Source organism: Cnephaeus nilssonii (assembly GCF_951640355.1).
Source record: "Cnephaeus nilssonii genome assembly, chromosome: 21".
NCBI lineage: Eukaryota > Metazoa > Chordata > Mammalia > Chiroptera > Vespertilionidae > Cnephaeus > Cnephaeus nilssonii.
Window position 1 is genome coordinate 13,107,559 of NC_137092.1, and position 21,027 is coordinate 13,128,585.

The window sequence follows — 21,027 nt, forward strand, 5'->3', positions numbered from 1 at the left end:
AAGCCTAACATAGCTTACAGCTGGTTAATTTCCACTTCGTACCCCTTAGAGCAGAGGTCCTCAAACTTTTTAAACGGGGCCAGTTCACTGTCCCTCAGACCGTTGGAGGGCCGGACTATAGTTTAAAAAAAACTATTAACAAATTCCTATGCACACCGCACATATCTTATTTTGAAGTAAAAAAACAAAACAGCAGAAACACCCGCCTGTGGCCCGCAGGCCGTAGTTTGAGGACGCCTGCCTTAGAGGGCTATTAAGTGATTTGAGGTCTAGGCAGAAATTAGTGGGAAATACTGGATTCAGAAACCTTAACACATGGCCCTCAAGCTTCTTACCCTTTGCTTGGGCTGCTCTTAAAATGGGGTAAGTTGACTTTTGGAAGTCTTATATGTGAAATTGGTGAAGTGCGGGCAGATCTTTGGAAGAGAAGATGACTTATTTGATATATAATGTGATTGAAGTTGAAAGCCTAATGCTGAATATGGGATGTAAAGACAAATTCTCCTCTTTGCCTTTGACTTCCTGAGTTACAAACTCTTTTCTTAGAAATTTGCCAGGGATTAATGGCCTTTGAAATGGACTTTGGGAACAATTTCTTACAATTGTTTGTTTGTTGAATTACTCTGGTGAATACTCTTAGTGTCTTTTTTTTTTTCCTTCTATGCCTTTATCGGTTTAGGAGCCAATCTTTGGTTGAATTTTTTTAAGCTGAGATTTTCTTAAGACAGGAAGTAGGTTTTCATTTTTGCTCAAAGCTTATTCTTCAGTTTTGATATTTTGTCACTCAAAAGTTTGCCAATATTCCTAAATTTCTCCATCTTAGTCATTTAAAAACTCGAGAGAGAGAGAACTGTTAGGTAAGAGTGTGGGCATTTTTTTGGATGTAAGCCTTACTGCAGTCTCTGCCAGTGTTAGCTGATCTCCATGTTAAAGATCATTTTGCTTTTTAATACAGGGATTTCCTGTAAGAAATGTTCGGCCTGTACAAAATGCAATGAATCAGGTTGGGATTGTGCTGAACGTACAACAAGGCCAAACGGTTAGACCAATTACACTAGTCCCAGGTAAGGAAAAATGTTTGTCCATGTGGAATAAGCTTGCATCCTCAAGATTTGTTTTTATTGTCTCAAAATACTATAGGTCATTTAAAAGTGTATTTAAGGAAAATCTAAAAATAAAACCATATTGATTTAAGCCCATTTTTTTAAAAACTGTTTCTAACCTTTGGCCAGGGTGGTGGTTTTATTTATTTTTCTTCTTAACTTTTACCACCCATTATGAAGTAGTGAAATGGTGTTTATACAGTCATCTTTATGTTTCTTTTTTTTTTTTAAATATATTTTATTGATTTTTTACAGAGAGGAAGAGAGAGGGATAGAGAGTTAGAAACATCGATCAGCTGCCTCCTGCACACCCCCCACTGGGGATGCGCCCGCAACCAAGGCACATGCCCTTGACCGGAATCGAACCCGGGACCCCCCAGTCCGCAGGCCGATGCTCCATCCACTGAGCCAAACCGATCTCGGCCATTTTTATGTTTCTTATGGTTTAGTCAGCTATGAAATTTGTTCTGAAAAATTATTATTAACGCAAACTCCCAATTCCATATTTTTTATAATTCTATTCACATACATGGTGGGATTATAAACTTTATTTTGCTTTAATTTTATAGTATAGATTTTTTTGGACATAAATTAAACAAATGACGTACCCTTTGAGGATAAATATTGCCAATGATTAGTTCTTTACTTAGTATATAACTTTGCTGTAATAAAGGCCAAAAAAGAATATCTTAGCTGAGTTGTTTTAAGGGTATCTCTGTAGCCTAAGTTTTTGTTGTTGTTCTCAGAGCCCACAGAGTGTTTTTGGCCTTCAGTCTGTTGAGGTATCAACTCTCTAGTTCTGATATTTCTTAAATATATGTCAGCAGAATTATATGGCTGAGCCAGGAGACTCTCCTCTTTGGGACATCCTAGTAGAGTGGCATCGTTGGTCTTCTGTTTGAGTTTATATAAGAGAAAGGAAGACTCCTTTAGTATTCTGAGAAAGAACGATTTTTATTTTCAGGACCAAGTCTGCCCTTGGGGCCTATGTATACCCATTCTGCCTCTCACTCTATTCCCATTCTTTCTCTTCCAATACCAAGGCAAGTGGTAAAGAGTTTGGGGAGGAGTTGATAGGAATCCTCTTTCTTCAGTTTAATCTTTTTAGGGCTGATTACCTAATTTCTTTTATCAGTTTGCATGCATATTGCCTTCTTAGATATTAGAATCTATGCTATTCTTGGTAACGGTTGATGGTCACCAGTCAGTTTGGGGAAATGATCATTTTCTATTCCAGTATTTCCAGTAAAGATAGGGGCAATGTATTATAAGTGAGCTGATTGACCAAGATTTGGTACTTTTCTTTGTCTCTCTTTTGAAGCCCCAGGTACGCAGTTTGTTAAGCCGACAGTTGGAGTCCCACAAGTGTTCTCTCAGATGACCCCAGTGAGGCCAGGCTCCACAATGCCTGTGCGGCCCACCACCAACACCTTCACCACCGTCATCCCAGCCACTCTCACCATTCGAAGCACTGTCCCCCAGTCCCAGTCCCAGCAGACCAAGTCCACTCCCAGCACTTCCACCACTCCCACCGCCACACAGCCAACCTCACTGGGGCAACTCGCTGTTCAGCCGCCAGGCCAAGCCAACCAGACCTCGAATCCCAAGCTAGGTGAGGTTTGGGAAGAGGAAATGGCAGAGCTGGGACGGGGTGGTGGGTGGAGAACAGATGATTATCACTTGGCCAACATAGCTCCCTCCTTCCCCTCTCCACCTGCAGTGAGCATTACCAGCTTTGTCACTGTGAAGCGACCTGGGGTTACAGGTGAAAATAGCAATGAAGTGGCCAAACTGGTGAATACCCTTAACACCATCCCTTCCCTGGGCCAGAGTCCCGGGCCAGTGGTGGTATCCAACAACAACTCTTCCCAGGGCTCTCAGAGAACCAGCGGACCTGAGTCTTCAATGAAAGGTACAATAACCTGAAAGACTCTGAGCAGCCAATTATTCAAAACATTGATGTTGTATCAGAACTCTATACTATGAAATAGAGAAATAAAATAGAATATAGTTACTACAATCCGTTCTCACAGAAGCTTTAGCGTAGTAAAGGGGATAGCTGTAACTGAATCAGCTTTAAGCAATTCTATAATTGTGCTTTGTGGATTAGTGAAATGGATTGATTGACCAGATATGGGTGGGACAATCAAAAGATGGCTTCATAGATGAGATGGATTTGTGAACAAGGTTTTAAAGTCAGGATTTGGTAGAGAGGTTTGCAAGTGTAGAAGGATATGAGCATGAGAGTTTTTAATAGTTGAAATTAACTTTTTCTGTAAATGACATTGAGCATTAGGCCTATGTCACAACTACTCAGCTCTACCACTGTGGTGCAAAAGCAGCCACAGACAGAATGTAAATGAATGAGCATGACTCTGCTCCATCAAAACTATCTATGGACTCTGAGTTTTTGAATTTCATATAATTTTCATGTGTCCAAAGATCTTATTCTTTTTTTGCTTTTATTTCAACCATTTAAAAATGTAAAAACCTATAACAAATGGTGTTGGAAAAAACAAATATCCACATGCAAAAAAATGAAGTTGGACCCTTATACATAAAAATTAACTCAGTGAATCAAAGACCTAAACATAGAGCTAAAACTATAAAACTCTTAGAAGAAAACATAGGGGAAAGCTTCATGACATTTAATTTAGCAATGATTTCGTGCATATGATACCAAAAACACAACAAAAGAAAAAATAAGTAAAACTACATCAAAACTAAAATCTTCAGGGCAACAAAGGACTCTTACAAGTACCGGGAAGTCAAGCCACTGAATAGGAGAAAATATTTCCAATCAAATATCCAATAAGGGATTAATATCCAGAATATATAAAGAACTTCAACAACTCCACAACAAAAGAACAAACAGCCCAATTCAAAAATGTGCAGAGGTGTTGAATAGACCTTTCTCCAAAGAAGATATACTATACAGATGGCCACTAAGCCCATGAAGCAATACTAAACATCACTAATAATTAGGGAAATACAAATCAAAACCACAATGAAATACTACTATACAGCCATTAGGATGGCTGTTATCCAAAAATCAAAATAAGTGCTTGTGAAGATGTGGAAAAATTAGAACCATTGTGCAGTGCTTGTGGGAATGTAAAATAGCATGATTTTTACTATTGATATTGATATTTACAAAAAAGAAAGAAAGAAACATAAAATTACCATATTAGCCCTGGCCAGGTAGCTTAGTTGGTTAGAGCGTCATCCTGATATGCCAGGATTTCAGGTTCCATCCCTGGCCAAGGCACATACAAGAATCAACCAATGAATGCATAAGTAAGTAGAACAATAAACCAATGTTTCTCTCTCTTCCTGCCTCTCTCCCTCTAAAATCAATAAAAAACTTTTAAAAATTACCTTATGGGGAAATATACCTAAAGAATTGAAAGCATGGATCCAAACTGACATTTCTGCATCCATCTTTATAGCAGCACTAGTGGCCCGGTGCACAGATTTGTGCACATTGAAAGGAAATTAATTAGAAGAAAGATTCATGCAGTAACAGTGTTACTGCAAAAAATTACATGTCAAAATAGTATCTATCCTGTATAATAAAAGCCTAATATTCTAAGTGTCCAGTTGTCCGTTCAACCAATCAAAGCATAATATGCTAATGATATGCTAAGGCCACTAAACCACTCGCTATGATGTGCACTGGCCACCCCTAGGGGCAGACAGTCTACCAGTCGCTATGACGCTCTGACCGGTAGGTTAGCTTGCTGCTGGAGTTCAGCCAATCAGGACTGATCAAGAAGAGGCAGACACGCCCTGAGCCCTACCACAGTCCCTCCCTGGCTGGCCAACCTCCCGTGTCCCTCCCCGGCCCCAATCATGCACCTTGATGTGGGGTACCTTGGCCTAGCCTGCGTCCTCTTGCAATCCAGGACCCCTCAGAGGATGTCCAAGAGCCAGTTTGGGCCCAATCCTGCAGGCCAGGCCAAGGGACCCCACTGGTGCACGAACCAGGCCTCTAGTATATATATATATATAAAAGGTTAATATGCTAAGTGTCCCTCTGCCCGTCCAACCAACTGTTAATGACATGCACTGACCACCAGGGAGCAGATGCTCAGCGCAGGAACTGCTGTGACGTGCACTGGCTATTTACACAGAAATGGCAGTGCGGACTTGGCGCCAACAAAGCAACACTCGGCTTCCCCCAAGTGGGACACAGTCCCCACCACCACCCCGGAGCGACAGCCCACCAAATCGCAGCCAACGCTGCCATGGTGCAAAATGAGGCCCACAGCCCAGCTCAAACCGAAACAGTGGCTGTGGGCACCGGGTAATGACATCACTTAGCAATGCCCGGCTTCCTCTCCCTAGTGACTAGCCTCCTTGCAGTTTCTTCAGCCCAGGAACACCAAAGTGGAAACATTTCACACTTTAACCAAATATCTGTGAAGCGTTTTCCCATGCCTCATCTCATTTGATTCTCACAGAAGTCCTGGAGTAGGTAGATAGGAGACTCAGTGGAATCCTGTTTTCTTTTCATTAGCCATAAAACGGAAATTTAGAAAGCTTAGAAACCTGACCCGATTGAAAAGTAGTAAGAAATGGCCTTGAAAATGACTTCAGGTTTTCTCACTGCACAGAATATAGTCAAAACGCTGTAGCTAAATATTTTACCCTTTGTTCTCCCTGCATGATCTATAATCTGCTTCATGTTGATATTTACTGCTGCGTTGCTGACAATTACCTGAAAGAGAAGTTGGGGTGCTTCACTAAGCTGGAAAAAGTTTAGCTAAATCAGAAAGCAGGTCTAATTAAGCAAGTTTATATCTATAAAAGGCTAAATTGACTTGTTCATGTGCGATACATATAAAGCTCTGGTTGACACCAATCGCATGCATGTGTTTCGATCTGTCATTGTCAATCTTGAATTTGGTTGATACTACTATTACAGAGAAAGGGTGAATAGTGATAGTAAAATATTTCTTCTAATTAATTTTATTTCAATGTGCACGAATTCGTGCACTGGGCCACTAGTATATAATAAAAGACTAATATGCTAACTGTCCAGTAGTCTAGTCGCCCGTTCAACCAATCAAAGCATAATGATATGCTAAGGCCTCTCAACCACTTGCTGTGATGTGCACTGACCACCAGGGGGGCAGACACTCCTACTGTTAGGTTAGCTTGCTGCTGGGGTCCGGCCGATCAGGACTGAGTGAGATGGGCTGGACACGCCCTGGAGCCCTCCTGCGGTCCCTCCCAGCTGGCCAACCTTCTGCGTCCCTCCCCGGACCCAATCATGCACCAGTGGGGTCCCTCGGCCTGGCCTGCACCCTCTCGCAATCTTGGACCCCTCTGGGGATGTCAGAGAGTCAGTTTCAGCCTGATCCCGTTAAATTGCCAGTGTGTGTCCTATGTACCAGCCAGTCGGTCTGACGGTTGAATAAATTGCGATGTGGTTCATGTTGAATGTCAATAAAAACAACCAAGTTCACAATCGACAGTGACATATTGAAATGCGCATGCGATTGGCGCTAGCAAGAGGTTTATATGTATCGCGCATGCGCGAGTCAATGCCAGTGCACATCAGGTGTACCAGCTGGACAGACGGACGGTTGGTCACAACCTTTTATATAGATAGATTATTCATAATAGCCAAGAGGTGGGAGCATCTCAGATGTCCTTCAACCTATGAATAAATAAAATGTGGTATATATGTAAAATGGTATATTGTTCAGCTTTAAAAAGGAAGAAATTCTGACAAATGCTACAACAGTCATGAACCTTGAGGACATGATGTTAAATGAACCAGACACAAAAGGACAAGTACTGTATGATTCCACTTATGTGGCGTACCTAGAGTAGTCAGATTCATGGTGGTTGCCAGGGACTAGACAGAGTGGGGAATGGGGAGTTAGTGGGTATACACATTTATTTTTGCAAGATGAAAAGACTTCTGGAGATTGCTTGCACAACATTGGGAATGTACTTAACACAACTGTACACTTAAGATTGCTTAAGAAATAAATTGTATGTTATGTGTCTTTTACCATAATCAAGAAAAAAAAAATCATTCTTAGCTCATGGACCAAATAGAAACTGACAGCTGGCTGGATTTGGTCTACGAGCCCAGGCGTAATTTGCTGACCTGTGACCTAGAGTTAGAAGAATAGTAAAAGGAATGACCCTCATGCTTGCCTACCAACCTTGATATGCATCTCAGGGAGTGTAACCTTTTCCCAAAAGGCCAGTAATATTATCCAGTATCATCATATTAAGCTTTTCAATGCTTCTCTCTTCTTCCAGTGACCTCTTCCATCCCTGCGTTTGATCTCCAAGATGGTGGCCGGAAAATGTGTCCACGGTGTAATGCTCAATTCCGTGTAACTGAAGCTTTGAGAGGTCACATGTGTGTAAGTGATATCACCTGTGATGGGATTCGATTTAAAAAGCCACCACTGTATGCCTCCTGTCGCAATGGGAGCTTGTGAAGCAGGGATTTTTAAAATGACTTGGAAGCTTTTTAAAGTGCTGCTTTGTCTTTTGGACTGTTTTAGAAGAGTTATATACTGTGGGATGTCATAGGATACACTTAATGTCCCTCAAATAGATCAGAACATATGCAACCTTAATTCCTTAGTTGTGCTAGATTTTGAAATTGTGCAGGTCAGGTTTGTTAGATAACCAGAACTCAAACCAAACTTGGCCTCAGTTCATTTTCTGCTTATGTGTCATTGATGAATCAGGAGATGTTAAATCAGTTCCCATTTCTAACCTTTCTGGTTTTTTTGTATTAGTCCTGATGGAAAGGTTGGAACGTCTTCCTGCCAGAGAGCTTAGGACCAAGTTATGTTAGTGAGTGATTAAAGAAACTAAAGCAAGAAGAAGTACAAGATAAGGTGTTTGGAGTGGCATGTGGCTGTAAATACATATCTATCTATATAAAAGCCTAAGCGACCGAACAACCGGTTGACTGGTCGCTATGACACGCACTGACCACCACGGGGCAGACGCTCAACGCAGGAGCTGCCCCCTGGTGGTCAGTGTGCTCCCACAGCAGGAGCACTGCTCAGCTGACTGACAGGTGCCAGAGGCAGGGCTCATTGCTGGCGAGTGCCGCTATGGGGACTGACTGGGTACGAGCCCGTGGCAGGCACAGCAGGGCTGAGATGAGCGGTAACAGCAGGCAGCTGTTGGACTGCCGGTTTTGGACTGACCCCCCACAGGCCACACCCCACTGGTGCACGAATCAATGCACTGGGCCTCTAGTACACAGAAAAAGGGTGACACTTGGAAATGCTATAGAAATCTTGAGGGTGAAAGCTGGATGAGACCACCTAGAACCCAGCTTACCAATGACTGTTAGTGAAGTTGGGGAGTTAGCACACCCTATCCCCAGGATAACCAGAATGATCAGATGTCTTCTTTCTTTATAGTACTGCTGCCCAGAAATGGTTGACTTCCAGAAGAAAGGGAAGTCTCTGGATTCAGAACCCAATGTCCCATCAGCAGCAAAGCCCTCATCCCCTGAGAAAACAGTTCCTGTTGCTTCCACACCCTCTTCAACACCTATTCCTGCTCTGTCACCACCTACCAAAGGACCAGAGCCAAATGAGAGCGTGGGTGATGCTGTCCAGACCAAGCTCATTATGCTAGTAGATGACTTCTACTATGGACGGGACGGTGGCAAAGTAGCCCAACTCACAAACTTCCCTAAGGTCGCTACATCTTTCCGATGCCCACATTGTACCAAGAGGCTAAAAAACAACATTCGGTAAGTGTTAAAGAGCCTTGGATGTTACCTTGGACAAGACAAGACTGAAATTTTCTTACATGTTTAAGTCTTTCTCTTTGGAGAATTGTCCTATTATCCAGTCTGGGCTAAGGATTAGCATTAAATCAAGAGCTAGTACTATAGAAGGACGTATTGTGGTAATAAATAAAAGATAACTGGGAGACCAATTAAAAGATAAGGGAGACCAGTGTGTCTCCTTCCACAGAAATCTTAATTGCAAGAACCCTTTTCTGGGTTAACAGAGGAAGTGGAGGGAGGAGGAGCAGGTAATATCTGTTCTGTGATTCTGCTGTTACATGTCTCCAAGGCTACTGGTTTTAAATGTTTTCTGTACTTTCCCTTTGCGCTGTACTACAGATTCATGAACCATATGAAACACCATGTAGAACTTGATCAGCAGAATGGTGAAGTGGATGGTCATACTATCTGCCAACACTGTTATCGCCAGTTTTCCACTCCCTTCCAGCTCCAGTGCCACTTGGAAAATGTTCATAGTCCTTATGAATCAACTAGTAAGTTTGGAAACTCTTAAATCCTAAGGATATACTTAGCTCTTTATCATTGAACTTAGAGGCCTGATGCACGAAATTCGTGCAAGGGGCTCGGCCCTCGCAGCCCCGGTTTCATCCGGAAGGTCTTCCGGACGATCGTTCTGCTGTTTGGCTGTCCGGTCTAATTAGCATATTACGCTTTTAGTATTATAGATGGCACTAGGGGGAGCTGGTTATATTTATATGTGGGTGACAGTGTAGAGGAAGTTCTTTGCATATTCGTAGTCATTTCATTACTTCGCTTGCCCTGTTTTCTTTCAAACCTGAGTTATGTTCTGTTCAGCATGAATTGAGTTCAGTGCTAGATCCTGAATTAGGGACTTTGGCTTAGGACCACTGGAGAGAGATACATGTAGTGGGTTTATTTTATAGAAGGAGCATCTATATTTGAACCTTGGTTTTAGTTTGTCCCCTGATAGATTTTACAGAGGATAAAAGATAATGTTTATTATAAAGCACTTTAAAATAGAGACAGTGCTTTAAAAAATTTAGTTATTTACTGAAGACCATACACCTCAGTAAGGTGACATTGTGAGAATTTGATCCCAGTCTTCTAGAATATTTCCTGTGTCCTTTAAGGGATTTCTAGTTGTGTTGAAGATACAAAAATTATGTAAATATAGGGAAATGTGAGCACAACATAGTATATTTATTATAAATATGTGTTATATGTTTCACCAAGAGTAAGTGAAATAGATCAGAAAAGGGAACAGATAGATCCTTGTGGCCAGATCACAGAAAGTCATGCTTAAGTTTTTGGGGTCTTTAAATACAAGAAGGATTTAAATTGATGGTAATGAGTAAGGAAAACTTTTACATGATGGGAAAAGCAAGCAAAGGCATAAAGACAGAAATATGCATAAGATCTGGATGCTTTTGCTACAAATTAAAAACCTTGACTTAAATAATTGGACAATAAGGACATCCTTTCTATCATTTTAACTGAGAGAACTGCAGGCCCAGAACTTGAGTGTTCTGCTTCTTAACATTTCTCTTGTCTCTGGCTGTGTTAGTCTCAGGTGTTTCATTCAGACACAAAATTGTGCAGATGAAGAAGAAACCGTATCTTCCTGTGTCTTCCCTGAATCTATGTCTTACAAGGCAGAATTGCTTTCCCTTATATCTCCTTGGCCTTGGTTATATTTGCAAGGGCAATGGGATTGCCATGAGTGGTTTAGACTAGTACTGGTCAAAGAAATATAATGTGAACAACATATATAATTAAATTTTTTAAATAGCTGTTTTAAATTGTTATAAAAACCTAAAATTAATTTTAATAATGTATTAAACTCATACCCAAAATAGTTATTTTAGCACGTAATCACAATTTTAAAATTAATGAGATATTTAACTTTTTTCCTATTAAAGAACAGATTTTTAATATTTTGATAAGTTTGCATGATGACGGATGATTGCTAGACTTAGTGTGATGATCACATTGTAAGGTATATAAATGTTGAATCACTATATGATACACCTGAAACTAATATTGTATACCTAGTATACTTAAATTTAAAAAAAAAAAGGAAGAAAGAAAAGAAAAATAGCCCTGGCTGGTGTGGAATTGCAGCCTTATAAGCTTGACAAAATGGGCAATTGCAAAGTTACCTTAAATTTGTTATTACTATAATAACTCATAACAAGCCAAGAACTTCTGTTCATGAGTCTTGGTTTTTTTAGGACAAATTCTTATTTGTACTGATTTAAGATGTTCAATAAATGTTTGTCGAATTATTCATTGGAGATAATCATTGTCTAACCTTGAGCAAAATAATTAAGTAATGTAGTATTTTGAAAGAATTGATTTGGTAATGATAAGCAAAAATAGATCTTGTATTAGTTGGTGAAATAGACGGAATTGGAATTTAGCTGATAAGTGTAGGAAATCATATGGGCTTCTCCCAAGTTTTTGCCTATGAGATTGGAGAAGTGACAATTCCTAGATGCATTTTGAAATAATGGTGAAAACACGAGTATAGGGGTCAGAGATGGTGCCTAAATTTTTTAAAATATATTTTTATTGATTTCAGAGAGGAAGGGAGAGGGAGAGAGACAGAAACATCAATGATGAGAGAGAATCGTTGATCGGCTGCCTCCTGTACACCCCCTACTGGGGATCGAGCCTGCAACCCAGGCATGTGCCCCTAACCGGAATCCAACCTGGGATCCTCAGTCCCCAGGCCGATGCTCTGTCCACTGAGCCAAACCAGCCAGGGCCTAAATTTTGAGCTGAGGAAGAGGTGGGGTAGTGAGGACAACAATGGGAAGCAGCAGAATGCTGCTCTTAAGTTAGAGTTGATGGTAGAATATCCAATTAGAAAGGTCTTGCAGATAATTCAAAACCTAGAATGGAGCTTTGGTAAGAAGTCTGAGCTAGAGATATGGTTAGTTTTATCAGCAACACATATATTAAGGTGGAACCATTTTAAAGAAAGAGACAATGATTTTCTAAATATGGAAAAAGGAAGATACAGAACTCAGAAAATAGAATAAGTCAGGAGGACTTTGGTCTTATTTTCAGGTGAATTTATTGATTATTTTTCTTCTTACAGCCAAGTGCAAGATCTGTGAGTGGGCATTTGAGAGTGAGCCACTATTTCTGCAGCATATGAAGGATACTCATAAGCCTGGAGAGATGCCTTATGTTTGCCAGGTATTATCTTTCTCCCTAGAGAGTTTTAGCCATTTTGCTCTCAGGCTAAATACAAAGAATCCACTCATGACCAGTGCTGAACACCACACACACTCAGTTTTAGGAACACTGCGAGATGCAGAAGAAATAGTAAGCACAGGTTCTGTTTTCAGGATTCTTCATGTGGGAGAAAAACATAAAGGAACATACACATGTGCTAAGTGAACTTGCCCTTTGGAGACTATCAGAGAAAACTTTGCTCCTCTTAGTCAAAGAACACAAATTGTTCTCAGACATTCCTGACCTTCCTCATTTTTTTTTTTTAAATATATTTTATTGATTTTTTACAGAGAGGAAGAGAGAGGGATAGAGAGTTAGAAACATCGATGAGAGAGAAACATCGATCAGCTGCCTCTTGCACACCCCCTACTGGGGATGTGCCCGCAACCAAGGTACATGCCCTTGACCGGAATCGAACCTGGGACCTTTGAGTCCGCAGGCCGACGCTCTATCCACTGAGCCAAACCGGTTTCGGCTGACCTTCCTCATTTTTATCTTAATTCACAGCTGAATCTATCACAGAGTCAGAAATATGATTTGATCTATACATTTAAGGAATTTTATTTTCATATTTTAACGTTTTTGTTGCTACCTCTGTTTTATGGCCCCAGTCGTTTGCTTCATTCTTAGCTTACTTTCCCTCTTGTGTGACTCAGGTGTGTCAGTATCGCTCCTCACTCTACTCCGAGGTAGATGTCCATTTTCGGATGATCCATGAGGATACTCGGCATCTGCTGTGCCCGTACTGCCTGAAGGTCTTCAAAAATGGCAACGCATTCCAACAGCATTACATGAGGCACCAGGTACCTGGCACCAAGCCATTGCCATGTTCTTATTTTTAAAATGTATGGTTGCTAGGGCCCGAGCTGAGCTAGACAAATAATTTTGATAGAAAAGAATGTATATGTGTTTGTAAGTTTATTGAATTTTGTTTATATACATTGCACTGGGCTTAGCAGTTTACTGGCAAACAAGATAACTAAACAGTACAATAAAGCATGAAAAATGTCGTGTTAGAGGAGATACAGAACACAGAAAAGCATGTACCTATTCTGAAAGTCTAGTAAGCTTCCAGGAGAAGGGTGTGCAAGACCTGAAGGTTGAGGAAGGATGAGCAGGTGAAGTGGAATTAAACAGTGTGCTCAGAGGCACAGAGCCAGAGTATGGAGGTTCAGGGAATCGAAAGAAATTCAGTGTGAAGTGCAGGGACAGGAAGGTTGTCAGTAGGGAACAGATAGATTATGGAGAACCTGGTAAGCCATGAAAAGGAATTTCAACATGAAAATAAGTCATTGGGAAGCTATCAAAGAGGTATTTCAGTCCTAGACTGCTGTGCTTAATGTTCACACGTGTGTACAAACATGCCAACACCCTCACTTGTAAATACCCTGTTAGACCCGTACATTCATTTGCACAGCAGTGACTGCTGGCAATCCACCACAAATGTACGTATTTTCAAACAGCAGCACGGAGAGTGTCACTGGTAACTCAGCTGACGTTACACAGCCTCCTAGGGAAGAAAATCATAGACTTGGATCCTGTCGTCAAAGGACTTCAGTACACAGCACTCTGAATCTTCACACTGGTCTGTCTCACCGGGAGGCATATCTGTACAGATTGATGTGTTAAGAGGAAAAAGAGCAAAGTGTAGAAAAGTACTATCGTTTTTGTTGTCAAAGAGAGGAAAAGCAGGGAGGTGGTGATTGGAGAGGTATGTGTTTGTAACATAGTTGTCCATGAAAGAAACCCAAGAAGCTGGTAAGTTGTTTTAGTGGACGGGGACTAAGGATCAGAGTTGAAAACAATCTTACAGAGTAAAAAGTATGATTTTTTTTTTTACCATGTACATTTTCTTTTTTAAAGAGCTTAGCCAGTGTGGCTCAGTGGTTGAGCATTTACCCATGAACCCCAATAAGTCCCCGGTTAGATTCCCAGCCAGGGCACATGCCTGGGTTGCAGGCTCAAGCCCCAGGGGGCGTGCAGGAGGCAGCTGATCAGTGATTCTCTCTCATCATTGATGTTTCTCTCTCCTTCCTTCCTCTCTGAAATAAATAAAAATAAAGAAATAACAGTGTCCACATTGTAAATATAAAGTATGGACAAGTAGAGCTTGAGCCACTCATCCAGATTATTAAAGCAAGTCGGGAAGAGATGGTTTGAGGACCTAGTCGTCCTGGCTTTGAGTCCACCTTTCTTTGGGAGAATGGGAGGTGATGATTCTCAGTGGTAGGCTGTGCCTGTTGTGCGTCAGCAGAAAGATGTGCAGAATAGTATGGTTGGCATTGATCTACCTTCTCCTCAGGGAAGAAAATTCACTGGGAAGTGGTAAAAGAGTTTCTTTCTTTCCCCCTCAGAAGAGGAACGTTTATCACTGCAACAAATGCCGGCTGCAGTTTCTCTTTGCCAAGGACAAAATTGAACACAAGCTTCAGCACCATAAAACCTTCCGTAAACCCAAGCAGCTGGAAGGTTTGAAACCAGGCACCAAGGTAAAGGAATTGTCAACATTTCCTTTGCAGATTCGGGAGAGGAATAGAGAGTTTCAGTATCTGATGTCTAATTGTTCCTCCCCTTGACCCACAGGTGACAATCCGGGCTTCCCGAGGGCAGCCACGAACTCTTCCTGTCTCCAGTGAAGCTCCGCCCAGCACCTTGCAGGAGGCAGGACCACTGACCTCGTCAACGGAACCTCTGCCAGTCTTCCTTTATCCCCCCGTCCAGCGCAACGTCCAGAAGAGAGCTGTTAGGAAAATGTCAGTGCCTTTCTCTAGAGGCCCGGGCGGGGGGCACGGCTATTCCTCACCCAGTGTGACCTGGTAGCCTTTAGTAGGGTCTGTCTGTCTCTGAAGTCCTCACAATGTGGGCGCCCAGAGGCAGTTTATGATCATCTTCCTTGTTTCTTGACAGGAGTGTCATGGGCCGGCAGACGTGTCTGGAGTGCAGCTTTGAGATCCCAGATTTCCCAAACCATTTTCCTACGTATGTTCACTGCTCTCTGTGTCGCTATAGCACCTGCTGTTCTCGAGCTTATGCCAATCACATGATCAAGTAAGTCACGATTAAACCTCTGTTTCTGTCTGGGAGTTCAGATTCGCAGAACACTCTATTCCCTCCCCTGTTTTTATAGTATGTTTTTTCCTTCAGTTCTTAGAGCTGTTTGTCCATCTCTCGGAGCAGAGTGAGAGGCCAGCCCATGTTCATTTGACTTCAATGGGCTGTGCTCTGATTTTGTGGAACCTTCTACTCAAATTGTGGTTCAAGGACCAGCAGCACCATACGGAAGCTTGTTAGAATTTCAGCTCTGGGTCCAGCCCCAGGCCCTCGTAATCACTATGTGCATTTTCGTAGACCCTAATCCTAACACCCCCCCCCCCCCCCGACCCTAATAGGAAAACTGGCAGGCACCGTTTGAGGTTAGGATGGATTGAAGGGGTTTTTTGGTGTTGTTTTTTTTTGAGAAAGGGAGAAACATCCATGTGAGAGAAATATCAGTTGCACCCCAACCGGGATGATGCTCCAATTGACTAAGTTACCTGGCCAGGGCAAGAGGCATCTTTTTGTTGGCTCATTGTCAGTAGCTGGTGATCTCTGTTTAACCAGCAGAACCCTGTAACTCATACCACTTTTTGTCTTTCTCAGCAATCATGTTCCACGGAAGAGCTCCAAGTATTTGGCTTTATTTAAAAATTCTGTGAGGTAAGGAAAAACTTGCTGATGGTCTCTGAATTATGACGTTTTTACCGGTACATTAGATCCCTTTAACTGTTTTGGGATGGGTGGGTGTGTGAACTAATTTGAGAGAGAGAAGGAAGGACACTCCTTTATTAAGCCTCAAGGCTTAACACTCTGTCGTTCACTGCTGTACGTGACTTCTGTACTCTTGGCTCTTTCTCAGCGGAATCAAGCTGTACTGCACTTCCTGTACCTTTGTTACCTTTGTGGGCGATGCCATGGCCAAGCATTTGGTATTCAATCCCTCTCACAGATCCAGCAGCATTCTGCCACGAGGTAAGTAGGAGAGATGGGATTAGCAGGACAAGAAAGAAAAAAAAAAAAGATAGGGATACAAGTAAGGTTACATGAATCAGGAGCATCCCTAACCCATTCACTGCTTTGGCCTACTCCACAAATTGGAAGCATTCTAACCTGAAGTTTATATAAGACTTGAGTAGGCAGTAGATTTGCCTTTTTGATTGAAATCCCAAGACACTGTCTTTAGAAGGCTTTTTTCTTCACTGAGTTAACTTTTTTTAATTGTCTCCTTTTCCATAGCACTCTCTTGGATGTCTCACTCAAGGTAAAAGAAACTCACTTCATGGTTTAATTTCTGTTTTACGGTGTGTTTGGTTTTTATTATTATTATTACTGCTGTTATTTTGTATTCCTGGTTTTACTGAGGTTTTTCTTCCTCTCTTTGCGAACCCTTTAGGCATGGCCAGACTCGTGACCGGGTGAATGACCGGAACTTGAAGAATATGTACCCTCCTCCTTCCTTCCCCTCTAATAAAGCTTCCACTGTGAAATCTGCCGAGCCCACCCCAGCTGAGCCTGAAGAGCTACCAACACCCATGGCCCAGGCACTCCCATCACCAGCTTCAACTGCAACCCCACCACCAACCCCCACGCTTCCCCAGCCATTAGCCCTCCCACCCTTGGCTACAGAGGAGGCCGAATGTCTGAATGTCGATGACCAGGATGAAGGAAGCCCAGTCACCCAGGAACCTGAGCCAGCCTCAGGGGGTGGGAGTAGCAGTGGGATTGGCAAGAAGGAACAGCTGTCTGTGAAGAAGCTTCGAGTAGTACTGTTTGCCCTGTGCTGTAATACAGAACAGGCAGCCGAACACTTCCGAAACCCGCAGCGACGCATCCGCCGTTGGCTTCGGCGCTTCCAGGCCTCCCAGTGGGAGAATCTGGAAGGCAAATATCTGAGCTTCGAGGCAGAAGAGAAACTGGCTGAGTGGGTGCTGACCCAGCGAGAGCAACAGCTTCCGGTCAATGAGGAGACCTTGTTCCAGAAGGCCACGAAAATAGGGCGTTCTTTGGAGGGGGGGTTTAAGATCTCTTACGAGTGGGCTGTGCGTTTCATGCTGCGGCACCACTTGACTCCCCATGCCCGGCGTGCCGTGGCCCACACGCTACCTAAGGATGTAGCAGAGAATGCAGGACTCTTCATTGAATTTGTACAGCGGCAGATTCACAACCAGGACTTACCCTTGTCTATGATTGTGGCCATTGACGAGATCTCCTTGTTTCTGGATACAGAGGTATTGAGCAGTGATGACCGAAAGGAGAATGCCCTGCAGACAGTGGGCACAGGGGAACCTTGGTGTGATGTGGTGCTGGCCATTCTGGCAGACGGCACTGTCCTCCCCACCCTGGTTTTCTACCGAGGACAGATGGACCGGCCTGCTAATGTGCCAGACTCGATATTGCTAGAGGCAAAGGAGAGCGGCTACAGTGACGATGAGATCATGGAGCTGTGGTCAGCCCGAGTGTGGCAGAAGCACACGGCCTGCCAGCGCAGCAAAGGCATGCTCGTGATGGACTGTCATCGCACCCACCTGTCCGAAGAGGTGCTGGCTCTGCTGAGTGCCTCTAGCACTCTGCCTGCAGTGGTCCCAGCAGGCTGTAGCTCCAAAATCCAGCCATTAGACGTATGCATCAAACGAACAGTCAAGAACTTCCTGCACAAAAAGTGGAAGGAGCAGGCTCGGGAAATGGCAGACACTGCGTGTGATTCTGATGTCCTGCTGCAACTGGTGGTGGTCTGGCTGGCCGAGGTACTGGCTGTCATTGGGGACTGTCCAGAGCTGGTTCAGCGATCCTTCCTTGTGGCTAGTGTCCTGCCGGGCCCTGACGGCAACATTAACTCACCCACAAGAAATGCTGACATGCAGGAGGAGCTAATTGCCTCCCTAGAGGAGCAGCTGAAGCTGAGTGGGGAGCAGTCGGAGGAGCACTCAGCTTCCACCCCCCGACCCAGGTCATCTCCCGAAGAGACAGCTGAGCCTGAAAGCCTTCACCAGCTCTTTGAGGGTGAAAGCGAGACCGAGTCCTTCTATGGCTTTGAAGAAGCTGACCTAGATCTGATGGAGATTTGAGTGTTGGGGTCTTGAGGGCGTATGAAGTGGGGGTGGGAAAGTGTGAGGGAGGGTAGAGGGGTTTAGGGGAAAGGGGGTATACCAGGTGGGGTATTTGGTTTATATTTTTTAATTTTATGCCACCACTGCCCCTGGTGTTGACTTATACTTCCCTGTGGATTTGTGGATTATTAGGAAAACCAATAGTAATCACATCTGAGCCGAGGAGCTGGCCCATTGGTCATTCATTTATGATGATAACAGGTTTTTGTGAATTTTTAAAAAAATTGAAATCACTGTGTTTGGTATTTTTCTGACAAAACAAGAAAAGAAAAAAAATCCTTTGTGGACAAATGTTAATTTTTTTGTTTCCCCTTTTACCTCAATTGTATTATAGTACATCTGGTTTGTTTTACTGTGTGGCCAATGTCTGGGCATGATGCTATCCAACCATTGTCAATTTGAGAACATTTCTGAAGATGGGAAAGAAAAATTGTAGCTCACAAACTGGTTTATTATATATATGGATAAACTTTTTTCATTGTGGTCTTAACACTTTTATATAAAAATGAAAATGGAAAAAATCCCACTGAACTCTCTCTTCCTTCTCCTTTCTTACCTTCCCTCTCCAGAGAAGTTGGTTTCTACAGCAACTCGATATAAAATTGTGGCTTTAAAAATGCATGAAACCACCTTTAATCATCCAGAATGATGAATAGATCTTTTTCCTCACCACCCTCCCAACAAAAACACGACAAAACCAATATTCTTTGCACTTGCGATATTTGGCCCCTTTTCCCATTCTCACACCATCACTTTGGACAAAGGATCATACATGTCATTAGCAAGCAAGAGGTCCTGAGGTGATCACAGTGTTAGGGTGGAAGCCATTCCCGGTGTGGGGTCTTCCTCCTGCAGACCCTCTGGGGCAGCCCCCGCTTTGCTGAACTTCATCTTAAGTGGACAGTGCCTGATCAAGTGACCACACTCCTACACCAGGAGCTAATTGTGCGAGAAATTAAGTGTTGAACTTTAAAAAGAAAAGACAGACCACTTGCTGAAATCCTGCTTTCTCCTATTTCTCTTAATGCTTAGTGAAGAATCTGACCTGAAGAAGAAATACATGGGGGTGTGCACAGAGAAAAAGACATGAATCTTTATTTTTCACTGCCAGCATCAAGGAAAGAAAAAATGTTTTCTACAGTTTGCATGAGGGATTTTTTTTTAAGTTGTATGTACTCATGGTTATAACTGAAATGTACTGTAACAGAGAAAAGGAGCAAAAATCCAGGTCCACCTTTCCCACAGCTACATCATTCTGTCCACCCTGAGTCTCAGCAACGTTTCCTTCCTAGAGCCAAGACCGCAACCTGCACAGGCTTGTAACTGGTTCATCTTTTAAAATGTACATAAGTGGGACATTTAATAAAATGAAGGGAAATGAGTTTATAAACAATGTTTTTTTCCTAGGTGCCCCTATTCTAATAGGTTTCACAGACTGGCAGATGCTCAAGATGTGATGGGCCTAATGGTACAGGTGTGACATTTGTTACCCCTGTTTGTCCTCACCCCCACTTTTTTGTATGTTTTTTAACCCCAAAAGGCTATAAGATAGTGATCTGGAGGGATCCCTCCCATAAACAGCGTGGCCAGCCCTGACCGGTTTGGCTCAGTGAATAGAGCATCGGCCTGCGGACTGAAAGGTCCCAGGTTCGATTCCGGTCAAGGGCATGTACCTTGGTTGTGGGCACATCCCCAGTAGGGGGTGTGCAGGAGGCAGCTGATTGATGTTTCTCTCTATCCCTCTCCCTTCCTCTCTGTAAAAAATCAATTAAAAAACAAACAACAAAAAAACCAGCGTGGCCAGCTTTGTGAACCCATGGCATCTAAACACTGAACTGAGGGTCCATCTGGGCTTCTCTTCCCCAGCTTTTTGCCTGATGCCATTTTGACAGAATTATGGATTTTTAAGTCAGTCCTTTGCCTTTCAGAAAGATCAAGAACTATGGTCAACTCCATCTACAACGACCTAATCCTTCTCTTTGGTAGTCTCCATAGCATCCCAAACTCAGTGGAGCTGGGCTCCTGGTCTCTGCACACTGAATGACTTTCTTGAGGGGCAATTTTTTTAAGACCGTATTACCAACAGTGGGTCAGCTGAGTTTTGGACAAAAAGTTACTGTGGATTCTGCCCACATGGCTTAGTAGTAGAAGGTTGGGGGTTTTGGGTTTTTTTTATATTTCAGTTTAATCAATAAAGTATTTATTGCCTACTTTCTGTGTTGAGACTACAGAATATTCAAATTGAAAGCTCATGGTTTTCTTTTGCTTTAATATACTGGTTTGCTGTAATCATGGATGATACGGACAGAGAGATGTTTTGATTTCTCCCTTTCTCACCTCACTGAATTTCTGTACGTTTTTGGGTTTGCTGTCTGTACTACTTTCTCAAAAAGAGGTTTAGAGAGGATATGCATCAGAATTACCTAGGATGTTCATTTTTATATTTTTGTTTTTCTTTATTTGGGAGGTGTTCATTTTTAAAAGTTTAACACCATTCCGGGGATGGAATTTGGCTGTTATCCCAACTGATTTGATTCACAGATGCACTTAGGACCTTTTAATAAACACACAAAACTTGTAAGTTTTATGGCAGGGCTAGAAATTAGTAGTAGGTTTGAACAATAGACATTTAGGTTCAATGTTGAAATAACCTTGTATTTCCTAAATGGAAGTTGAATGGGAGGATTGAGACTGTCAGTTCCAGCTCGGGGGTAGCCTTATACAGAACAGCTCCACTAGATGCTCCATTTTATCTTAATGGTATTTT

At 42.6% G+C, this 21,027-nt stretch overlaps 1 protein-coding gene across 3 annotated transcripts in view; it reads left to right on the plus strand.

The window, feature by feature from the left end:
* POGZ (pogo transposable element derived with ZNF domain) overlaps positions 1–20,582 on the plus strand; it is a 43,344-nt gene extending 22,762 nt beyond the window's left edge. Inside the window, exons 5-19 of one of the 3 annotated variants that reach the window (XM_079762177.1) lie at positions 956–1,064; positions 2,425–2,715; positions 2,824–3,015; positions 7,386–7,492; positions 8,516–8,853; positions 9,232–9,386; positions 11,978–12,078; positions 12,774–12,920; positions 14,472–14,606; positions 14,701–14,870; positions 15,025–15,165; positions 15,757–15,813; positions 16,013–16,125; positions 16,390–16,414; positions 16,547–20,582. In XM_079762177.1, coding sequence (XP_079618303.1) covers positions 956–1,064; positions 2,425–2,715; positions 2,824–3,015; positions 7,386–7,492; positions 8,516–8,853; positions 9,232–9,386; positions 11,978–12,078; positions 12,774–12,920; positions 14,472–14,606; positions 14,701–14,870; positions 15,025–15,165; positions 15,757–15,813; positions 16,013–16,125; positions 16,390–16,414; positions 16,547–18,218 — 3,753 coding nt within the window. In that variant the 3' untranslated portion in view covers positions 18,219–20,582. Of the gene's footprint in view, positions 1–955; positions 1,065–2,424; positions 2,716–2,796; positions 3,016–7,385; positions 7,493–8,515; positions 8,854–9,231; positions 9,387–11,977; positions 12,079–12,773; positions 12,921–14,471; positions 14,607–14,700; positions 14,871–15,024; positions 15,166–15,756; positions 15,814–16,012; positions 16,126–16,389; positions 16,415–16,546 lie in introns of all 3 variants that reach the window. The other 2 variants (XM_079762176.1, XM_079762178.1) reach the window with 2 other exon arrangements.
* The last annotated feature ends 445 nt before the right edge of the window (positions 20,583–21,027 follow it).